The 9,168-nt window shown below is 41.3% G+C and overlaps 1 protein-coding gene across 1 annotated transcript; it reads left to right on the forward strand.

Annotated features, from left to right (window-relative positions):
• The first annotated feature begins 859 nt into the window (after positions 1 to 859).
• Positions 860 to 1,824, forward strand: LOC141660908 (uncharacterized). Its single transcript, XM_074467890.1, has 3 exons — positions 860 to 981; positions 1,140 to 1,359; positions 1,492 to 1,824. The coding sequence occupies exons 1-3, from the start codon at positions 860 to 862 to the stop codon at positions 1,822 to 1,824; spliced, it is 675 nt and encodes a 224-aa protein (XP_074323991.1).
• The last annotated feature ends 7,344 nt before the right edge of the window (positions 1,825 to 9,168 follow it).

Raw genomic sequence — 9,168 nt, forward strand, 5'->3', positions numbered from 1 at the left:
TGAGTTTGACGCTAAAGTGGACAATAAGGCTATAGTATTGGCAGAACCTTCCTCACAAGGAAATCCTCCTGTTAACGTGAGAGAAGAGTTCCCACACCCTTGGTGGATCTTACATGTTAATGGGGCTGTGAATAATAATAGAGTGGGTGTCGGGATTGTCTTAATCACCCCGGAAAGGCATCATTTGATGAGTGCCATCCATTTCAAATTTTATGTCACTAACAACGATGCTGAGTATGAAGCATTGGTCAATGGTTTGAAAATAGCTCTGGAAGTGGGGGTTGTGAACGTGATTTCTCGGAGTGACTCTGAGTTAGTTGTAAACCAAGTCAATGGAGGTTTCCAAGCCCGAGGACCTCAGACAGAGTTATATATGAGATGTGTGCAACGTCTACTGGAAAAGTTTGGAAGTGCCAGGATAGAAGGTATGCCAAGGAAAGAAAATAGTAATGCTAATGCCTTGGCAAAAATGGGGTCGTAAATGGACAACGTCCAATTTCAATTTGGGCAAATTCATTTGGGAATTCAAGAAATCCCAAGTATTCCAGAAGTAGGGGTGTTCCAGACACAGGAGATCCTACAAGAAAATTGGATGACCCTCATTCATAACTATATTCGAAGGGGAGCTTTTCCAGAAGACAAGTTACAAGATCGACGCCTTCACCACCAAGATGCGAAGTACGTTGAATATGATGGGGTATTGTATAAGAGAGGGTTTAACCAACCACTGTTACGCTGTGTGGATCTGGAAGAAGGGAATTATATTCTTAGGGAGGTGCACGAAGAAATTTGCAGCAATCACTCGGGGGGTGGTTCGTTGGCATTGAAAGTCCTCAGACAATGATATAATTGGACAACCATGAAAGAAGATGCCTTCAAGTTTATTCGGGCTTGTGATCGCTGCCAGCGATTCGCTAATTATTCCAATGCCCCGACAATGTCTATTACTTCATTGGCGAGTCCTTGGTCTTTTGTCATGTGGTGAGTTGATCTCATTGGAGAATTGCCCAAAGCCAAGGGGGTGTGAAATATGCGTTGGTAGCTGTTGATTATTTTACAAAATGGGTGAAAGCTATGCCATTGGCCACGATCACGGCAAAGAAAATCAAAGACTTTGTTTTTAACTCCATAGTGTGCAGGTTCGGTATTCCGTATAAACTCATCTCGGATAATGGAAAGCAGTTTGACAGTAAAGAAGTAAGGAAGCTTTGTGAAAACTTGGACATCAAGAAAGATTTTGCCGCGGTCTATAACCTGCAAAGCAATGGTCAGACAGAAGCCATAAACAAGATTATCAAACACACTTTAAAGGCTAAGCTAGAAGAAAAGAAGGGAGATTGGCCAGAGGAGATGCCCATGGTCCTTTGGTCTTACAACACAACTCCTAGATCAACCATATGAGAGTCCCCATTTTTGCTGACTTATGGGTATGAGGCTATGGTTCACGTGGAAGTAGGAGCCAGATCCTTGTGAAGGGACTTGTTTGTTAAGGAAGATGCAGAAGTTAACCAAAGGCTCCACTTGGATTTGATGGACGAAGCCAGAATAAATTCTCAGTTGAAACTTGCGGCATACCAGCAGAGAATTGCAAGGCATTTTAATAAGAAGGTGAAGTCCGTGCTATACAAGGTGGGAGATCTTGTGTTGCAAAAAGTCATGCCGAACACAAAAATAGCTCAGCATGGAGTACTTGGAGCTAACTGGGAGGGACCATACAAGGTCAAGGCTATACTTTGGAAGGGAGCCTATCGCTTGGAAGATTTGGATGGCAAGCTTATTCCCTGGGCTTGGAATGCGGAGCATCTACGGAAGTATTATCAGTAGGGTGTGGCTTTGGCCCCCTCATTTGTATGATTAATTCCTATGTAATAGACTAGTAGAAAATAAATTCCTCCTAGCCTAGGGGGTAGTATACATGACTACGAACCTTGGAACTAGCAGAAGGATAAAATTTTCAAATAATTTCCCCACAGAGCATAGTAGCCATGGGACTGGTGTAATTCTTACACTAGAGCACATTATCAATAATAATAAAAAGTTGATTCAAATTGCTTTGCTTGCTTAGCATATAAACTGTAAGAAAAACTTAGGGCGCACCCTAAGTCCACAACATGGAAAAAGTTATTTATACACTAACAGAAGATATCCATGATATGGTATGACAGCAAAATTCCATTATTGTACTAGGGAGTATACCCTCTAAATCAAAAGTTGTAAGAAAATCTGTTAAAGACCTGAGGCGCGCCCTATGAGGGATGCGCCCTAATGATAGAACGTGCCTTAAACCTCTGCATACTTATAAAATCTTAGCAAAAATAAAAATATAAGATCATCTGGAAAAAACTAATACAAAACACTATATAAAACAAGGCGCGCCCTAACGGTAGAAGCGCCTTAACAGATTTTATTCTTGAAAAAATTACTATACGAGAATGTTTACTTTCAAGGTGTGCCTTATCCCTTAGGGCGCGCCGTACTCTGGGTACTTGAAAACTTTTTCACAGAGAATCTGCTCTTATATACATAATGAAAGGAATGAAGCCTTACGATTGTCATAGTACAAATTAAAGAGTTGCAAAACGAAATATAGTCATAACAATTTGCACAGCATCAAAAGAGGGTTGGCTCCTCAAAGTATTAAAAAACTTAGTTCATATAAACATGATAACAAATTAGGGCGCACCTTGATTTTCACCGGTGGGAGGAATGGATTGGAGAGGAGTTGAGGGGTCAACCTCAGGCGCGTCCTTTTCAGGCTCGTCGGTAGACGCGCCCTCAGCTTCCTCTAAGCCGAGCTCAACCCTTTTCTCTCGAATCTCCTCGGCAAACTCCCTTTTGAATTCAGCCATTTTAGCTACGGTTTCTTCGTCGAACTTCTCAAAAGTGTACTCAGGATCGTTTGCCACGAACCCAATCCTGTAGAAATAGAAACCATTGGCAAAAGCATCATTCGTTATGGTCCTTCTCTCTTTCATCCAGCCACTCCTTTCTTGATCCTCAAGATACTATATCCTCGCTTTTGCTTCAACCAATTCTACGTGAAGAAGTTCTGCCTTTTTATTGGCTATTTCAAGCCGGGAAGTTGAATTTGCAACTTCACCTTTGAGGAAAGCAATTTCAGAATCCTTGGCTTTGATATCTTTTGAATGGATGAAGTCTTTGCCCTTCAAAGTATTTTTCAAAATATTGTTGTCACCTTGCAGTCTTTCATGGCGCGCCTTTTCCTCTAAAAACTTGTCCACCATCTGATTAGAGTGGATGAACAGTTAGCAAGATGCCTTAATGGAAGCCTTGGTGGCGTCTTCCAAGCTCATGGCTTGCCATTGCTCCACCTCCTCATCTGTAAAGTGGAGGGAACCCAAAGAACCAAGGGAATTCAAAGCAGTAGAAGATCCTGAAGGCGCGCCATCTGTCCTTGGCTTCTTGGGCGCACCCTATTTTTCGGCCATATCAATGATTGGCCTTTTCGGAACAGGAGCAACATGAGAGACAGGAGTAGGAACAAGAGTGGATGTTTGGGCTGAAGAAGCATCTTTCTTTGATTTAGGCTTGGGTTTGTCGTTGGGACGCGCCCCGAATGACTTAGGAATTCTGGGAGGAGCCATTTTTGTATAAGATATGGTAAATATAAGTGAACATTGAAATGAGGCGCGCCTGGATATTAGGGCGCGCCACAAATATCAAATTTGTCAATAAAAGACGAAAATATACAATGTACCGAGATGCAGCAAATAAAGATAAAAAACAAGTACAAAATGCATAATATGAATGTGCAATGATACGACAACAAAAAATATATAGGGCGCCCTTATGGAGGGCGCGCCATGACTTAGGGATATGAAATCGAAGATATAATATGATATGCGAGGAGTGAAGCTAACAAAAAATTTTACAAAGTTTTTTTATTAAGCTACGAAGACGCGCCAACAATAGAAGGCGCGCCAATGAGGCCTAAAATGGTCAAACCTGAAGGAACCTCGCCTTGAAGGGAGCTATCTTCTGCTTCTTCCTCTTCTTCTTCAGCTTCTTCATCACTGTCTAAGTCAATGGCACGAGAGACAGGAACACCTTTTCTAAATCTTATAAATCTACACCTTACCCCCACCTGGTCGGAAAGGATTTCGACCCGCATAAGGTTGGTCCTGGTAACCAATGTTTTTAGATTCCATCTCTCGGCGACCACTTTAGGAAGGGCTTCTGCTCGCCTTTTGTGCGCGCCTTCGAGTGCTCTTACTACTGGTTTGTCTGAGTAAAAACAATATTATGAGAGATAGAAAATAAATATAAGCTGAGAAAAAGAGAACGAAGGAGGCGCGCCCTTACTTGGAGACGTGTTGAATCTAATTCTTATCCTGGGAACATCGTACAGATAGAAGAAATTAATCGTAGTAGTTCGCCAACCTCTCTTACTTTCCTTCCAGCCTTTCTCATGGCTGAGCTTTTCAGAAGAGAAGCATTTTTTGTTATGCTATTTTTCCGTGACCAGATAGTAGTATCCATGGTCAGACTTCCTTAGGCTGAAAAAGTAGCTCACTTCGGCCATTGAGGGTGGAGGAAAACCCAAATCTGTGTAGAGAATAAATAAGGCAAGGACAAATTTGTAGTTGTTGAAAGAAAGTTGAAGCGGGGCTATATCATATAGCTCAATCACCTCTCTAAGGAAAGGGTGCAAGGGTGCGCCCACTCCCAATGAAACCAGCTTGCGACTGGTTACCATTCTGGAAATCCTGAAATTCCTTCCATAATTAAAAATGTGGGGTTGCATCATGCTGAGAGGGCTCGCCCAGATACCCTCCATGTCATAGTACTCCATAAGCCACCCTAATTGTTCATCTGAACAGGCTGAGGGGAGTCCAACACAGAGTAGTTTCCCGTGCTCTTTCCTGAAACGCTTCTTCACAACATCGTTGCATGGCTCGAAGTCATTCCAATCGAAGTCCAACTCGCTATCTGATACTTCCCAATATTGGAAGGGGATGGGGGAAGGGTCAGGAGAAGTAGAGAACTGAAAGGTGTCCTCATCAAAAAATTGCTCTCTTCACGAAAGGGCGCAGTGTCTTCTTCAGATGCGCCCTCTGATTGTTGGGAAGTAGGCGCGCCTTGAGATTGGTGTGGAGAGAGGCTTGGAGAAAAAGCCTTGTAAGAGACCTTAGATGGTCATGCCCCAACATTGACACCGATTTTAACGCCCCTATACCTATCCGCGTTCAAGCTTTCCAACCAATCATCATCCAACTATGTGCTGACATGAACTGAGGATCTTTCTTTCTGAATCAGCTTCTGCTTACCCCTCCTTTGATTAAGAGGGATGTGATCTTGAGAGTCATTTGATGATTCGGCCATTATATCACTAACTTTAAACTCCTGAACAAGGCGCGCCTCCTGTTCTAGAAAGTGAGGAGTCTTATGAGCGTCTAGGAAGTCTGGCTCAAAAGAGATAGGTGGAGGAGAGTAGATTTCTAGCCTAGTAAGAAAATTCTTGAATGGATGAAAAGGTGAGAACGCGCCCTCGTCTTCCAGCTGTCAAGAAAACCAAAGAAATATTGAGGGCACGCCCAATTTGGAAGAATGGGAGAAGAAAATATATATAAAAAAAAGAAGAGAAGAAGAAGAACAAGTAAAAGGGGCCTGAGGAGATAGTATCCCCTGTATTGGGGGTAACCCTTGTTAATCCTTTTAAGGCGCGTCCTATACTAAGAAGGAGCGTCCTATCAAGGATAAGATTTATGTATTCTAGTGCAAAAATTAAACGACTAAAATGTTGAAGGTTAGTGGTTAAGATAGTGCGCCTTAAACGAGAAAGTGTACAGACTATAATCTAGCGACACCACTGATGGCGCGCCTCAGACAAATGGAAGGGCGCGCCATAAACAAGTTTTTGTGGTATATATGCTCTTAAACCTAATTAAAAATAGAATGGTAAACGGTTGGAATTCTCAGAAACACGAATTTGAAAGTTAAACCATACGATTTTGGATCTAAACCAGAGAGATTCAAATATATACACATATATACACACAAATACTTACAAATAAAGGATGAATTATGAACAAGAAGTTGGAAAGACGATATGGCATGCAATATGAATTACTTGGTGAAATTTTGAAATATAAAAATCTTTACATACCTTTTTGAGCGGAGAAGAAGATCAACCGGAAAAATCTAGGAAATGGTGACAGAAAAAGGCAGATTCCGAGCAAAAGTTCCTTCCGCCGGTATGGTACTTTTTTGAAGAAAAAGTAAAGTAATAGATAGAAGGTAGAAGTAAAAAGTAAGAAAATGAAAAGTGACTTGTATTTATAGCTGAAAAAGACAACTGTCAATCACATCAATCACATCGGTCACGATTCCCGAAGAATAAGGGGAACCATTTTGGACCGTTTAAAATTGAAGGACGCGCCCTCATGAAGGCGCGCCTTATCTAACTATCGCAACAATATTGAAATTTTGATTAAAGAAAAGTTAAAAATTTAAAAAGCACGCCCTGTTAAGGGCGCGCCCTGTAAAAATGCTGATAAATAAGTTTATACAAATTTTGATGAAAGATAAGTAAAAATTTCAATCCCATTTCGAATGACATATGGAATTTGGGGGGTAGTTGTTATACCCAAAAATTGGTGTAAACGTTATTAAGGTGAAAATCAGATAGAATAGTCAAAATTGAGTTATAAATGCCTAAAAATTAAGGAATAGATAAGACTACCTTCCTTATGGAAGGAAATGAGGCGCGCCCTGTAGAAAGTGAAGGACGAGCCCTGACTTATGAATGACTGATGGAAAAGTGTCCCTGTAGATATTGATGGCACGCCCTCACTAGGATGAGGGAGGCGCGCCTTATTGATTGAAAGAAGGATATTAAGGAATTGACTCTTCTTCCCTTGGAGAAGCTTAGGGCGCACCCTAAGTTGAATAATGGCTAGAGAAGAGTCTTGACAAGGTTACTTGGACGAGTTATTTGGGAGATTCAAGGAAGATGGAGATCATTATTACTAACATATTTGATGCAGGTACTCTATTGAAGAACTCCTTCCTGTAGTGCATCTACAGGAAGGCGGTGTCCGTGGTCAGAGACCTCCAGGGGTATGCCTGGACGGAAGGCCTCCTCCTGTAGTCAATGAGTGTCCTTATTGGGGATGTGGGGTAAATTCTGGTGTGTGCTTTGGGAGCTCTGTCTCTGTAGTCAACGGGTGTCCTCGTTGGGAGATTTCGGAGTATCCTGCACTTTGCACCCAAAAGCTTGGGATCACTTGTCCTATAATCTGGTAGGGGCTCATTATCGGGGGACAAGGATGCGTCCAACATTTTGGGTGAACCACGGCTATACTTGCGTCCATGGGCTAGAGAAACAACTGGTAGCGGAGGGTTATCCTTGGCTAGGGAAATGCCTTATCCGTGAAGTCTCGAAGCCGCGGACGAGCCTTGGGCCTTCGTGGTTGGGCCTCATCGGCAGACATTCCTAAAGTTAGTAGAAGACAGTTTCCAGTGGGTTTCCCATTGGGACTCGGGGTAAGAGATCTAAGCCCATTAGGTTTCTTGTTCTCCAAAAACTACGTTGGCTTGATTCCCTATGAATATGGATACTTAGGCAAATTGCAAGGGGTTAGAAGCGAGAGCGCAAAGTAGCCAATACTAATCCTAAGCAATCTCAGCCACCAATAACCACCACCACCAAACATTGTTCATATTTTACGGTAAACACTATTTATCAAATCCACCGATTACTGTTTCTAACAAAGATTCACCATCACATATCTTATTTCCGGCTACAAACCTCGCTTCCAAATTCGTCCGTCAACCATTATGTTTTTATAAAATGTGTTGGTTATTGGCATCAGATTCCAGCTTTATCGGCTTTCATTTGCTTTCACATGGACCAAAGTTGAGATACATCAACACTGCGCACACTACAAACATATATACTCCCTATATAATTTTCATAGATCTCTTCGCTGATTTGTTACATAATGTTTCGAAGGTAGCATAAAGAGATATCTAAACCAGGATGCGGATTTTCAAGAGGAAGCTTTTGTAATTTAGTTTTTGGTTACCGAGATACGAGTTTTAAGCATGTTTATAGTCTAACAGTTTCAAGTCCCATATTTTGCCATAAAATGGGAATGAATAATAATATAAAAGAGATGTCAGATATCACTTGTTTTGTCACGATACATTAGGTTATTAAGTATACGGAGAGGGGATGAGGATGAAACATATTACAATGTCACCAACTAATAACAAAATAGTCTATACTCGATACTATTTATATGAAGTTTACAGGCTCTGGATGAATCATGTAATTACACATTCTCAGGTCCAAATGAAGTGACGAATACTGTACTCTTCGTGAGGGCTGATCTTCATTCCATATCCATATATAATTTTGGCATGTATTGAGATTCTCATCACACTCTACCTTATCAAGTAATCCATATACTCTTCATGGCATTTGGTGGACAGCAAAACAAGGGCAAGAATTCAGTATACTCATATAGCACGGTTACAATTTATAGTCTACTACTATTTGTATATCAAGTCGGTTGCCGCCTCCGAAGGCTGTTTACCTCTGTTCTTTTTTCTTCTTTTTTTTCCGTTTTTTCAATTAAAACTGGCATGTAAGTGTTTCCAACAAGAAAGCCAAGTACTTCTTGGCATGAACCTAAAGCTGCACAATTACCACTGAAGCGACATAAAGGCTAAGGTTCCAAGAGTGGTTTACATAGGACAACTATGCACCCAAGAAGCTCTTTCACTATATATGCCCATCTAGGTTGAAAGCACTACAAAAGTTAGTGGTGAGGGAAAGGACGAAACCCTTCCTCAACTAATCACCCTTTATATACAAAGACCATGGAAATGAACGGCACAAGCAATGATCAATTATACCTCAAGAATTGAGCTAGTAGTGCTTCAATTGCTAATATTCGCCACAATTCTTTCTACCCAAGGTGACAACATATTTTTCCGAAACTTAAAGTATTATGCACTAATATCACTTCAACTTAGGGAAGTGCTAGAGCTAGTGCACTGAGCACAAAAGATGAAAATTCGGCTATACTTGGCTTGTGATCATTTGGCAAACACTGAGAACATACCAAAATCAGTATTCTGAAAGAAAAGAGGACAGTGCTTGAATAACATCTGATACAAGCCTGGTACATGAAGATGCAG

Source organism: Apium graveolens, chromosome 5, assembly GCF_009905375.1.
Source record: "Apium graveolens cultivar Ventura chromosome 5, ASM990537v1, whole genome shotgun sequence".
NCBI classification, from domain to species: domain Eukaryota; kingdom Viridiplantae; phylum Streptophyta; class Magnoliopsida; order Apiales; family Apiaceae; genus Apium; species Apium graveolens.

Coding starts and splice junctions, on each gene's coding strand:
- LOC141660908 (XM_074467890.1), top strand. CDS start 860: ATGAAAGAAGATGCCTTCAAGTTTATTCGGGCTTGTGATCGCTGCCAG. Junction 982..1,139: donor CCTTGGTCTTTTGTCATGTG/GTGAGTTGATCT, acceptor CATAGTGTGCAG/GTTCGGTATTCCGTATAAAC. Junction 1,360..1,491: donor GGCCAGAGGAGATGCCCATG/GTCCTTTGGTCT, acceptor TTGTTTGTTAAG/GAAGATGCAGAAGTTAACCA.